Raw genomic sequence first — 1275 nt, 5'->3', positions numbered from 1 at the left:
AACGGGGCTGGGGAAGGGTCTGGAGCACAAGTGTGCTGAGTTCCCTTGTGGCTGAGGGAACTGGGGGTGTTGAGCCTGGAGAAAAGGAGGCTGAGGGGAGACCTTGTGGCTCTGTGCAAGTCCCTTGGAGGAGGGTGGAGAGAGGTGGGGGTGGGTCTGTTCAACCAAGGCCCAAGGGACAGGACAAGAGGAAATGGGCTCCAGTTGTGGCCAGGGCAGTTGAGATGGGATGTGAGGAAGAATTTCTTTGCTGCAAGGGTTCTGAGGCATTGGAAGGGGTTGCCCAGGGCAGTGGTGGAGTCCCCATCCCTGGAGGGATTGAAGAGTCGTGTAGACACAGTGCTGAGGGACATGGGTTAGTCATAGGGGACTGGTCAGTGTTGGGTTCATGGTTGGACTCCATGAGCTTCAAGGGCTTTTCCAACCCAAACAATTCTATGATTGTGTGTTTGACAAGTGCAAGACCCACGTCCACCTTCTCTGCTTCCCTCCCAGGTGGTGAACCAGGTCCTGGAGAGGACGAGCAGCGGTGGCTTCTGTGGCAACGACACCCTGATGCATGACATTGACCTCAATGCCCTTCGGTGGGATCGGTAGGTCAGACATTAATAGGACACCACGATGGTGAAGCACAATTAATTCCTCACCTGACTGTGGCACAGGGAACAATTCGTGGTGGTTCCCAAACCGTAACTGACCTTTATGGAAATGATTCAGACACAGTGGTTCCTCAAATTATCAGGTGAAGCCATTTTATAACAGCCTGGTCAGGTGAAGGGTCTGAAGTCATCAGGGTGAGATGGTGTTGGCCAAAGCTTCTACAGTAGCTTGGACATGAAGTCATTGGGCTGTTAACCCCAATGTGCAACCTCAAGCTTAAACCAGGCACAGGAATTGGGAGAACTGGTGTTGCCAATGTTGCTTCAGTATTTAAAACTGATATTTAAATGGTCCAGGAAGAAGGTGACCTTCCTTAGGGGCCATGCTTGGTAGCTCCTAACCATGGGTAGATGTGGTAGAGCACCGTAGAGGTTGTAGAGAGAAATTGAGCCTTGTAGACCCAGCAAAGCTTATGTAGATAAATGTAGGTCAGTGAAAATGATGCACTGGGATGTGCAAACAGTGGTGAGCTGCAGGAGGATCTGCTGGACTGTGTAGATGTAGAGCTGGAAAGGGCAGAGGGAAGGCTGAGAGCTCCTCCACCACATCCTCATTGCCCTGATGCACCTGACATTGACCTCAATGCCCTTTGGTGGGATCGGTAGGTCCAAAGCC

At 51.7% G+C, this 1275-nt stretch overlaps 1 protein-coding gene across 1 annotated transcript in view; it reads left to right on the top strand.

The window, feature by feature from the left end:
* Positions 1 to 1275, top strand: part of LOC104525547 (aldehyde dehydrogenase family 3 member B1-like) — a gene marked incomplete at its 5' end in the record, with an annotated part of 2402 nt that overhangs the window by 560 nt on the left and 567 nt on the right. Inside the window, 2 exons of the mRNA XM_029085139.1 lie at positions 496 to 548; positions 1215 to 1261. Coding sequence (XP_028940972.1) covers positions 496 to 548; positions 1215 to 1261 — 100 coding nt within the window. The remainder of the gene's footprint in view (positions 1 to 495; positions 549 to 1214; positions 1262 to 1275) is intronic.

This window comes from Antrostomus carolinensis, unplaced genomic scaffold (assembly GCF_000700745.2).
Source record: "Antrostomus carolinensis isolate BGI_N321 unplaced genomic scaffold, ASM70074v2 scaffold39505, whole genome shotgun sequence".
NCBI lineage: Eukaryota > Metazoa > Chordata > Aves > Caprimulgiformes > Caprimulgidae > Antrostomus > Antrostomus carolinensis.
Note: the sequence above shows the minus strand (reverse complement) of the source record. Positions and strands in the feature narration are given on the sequence as shown.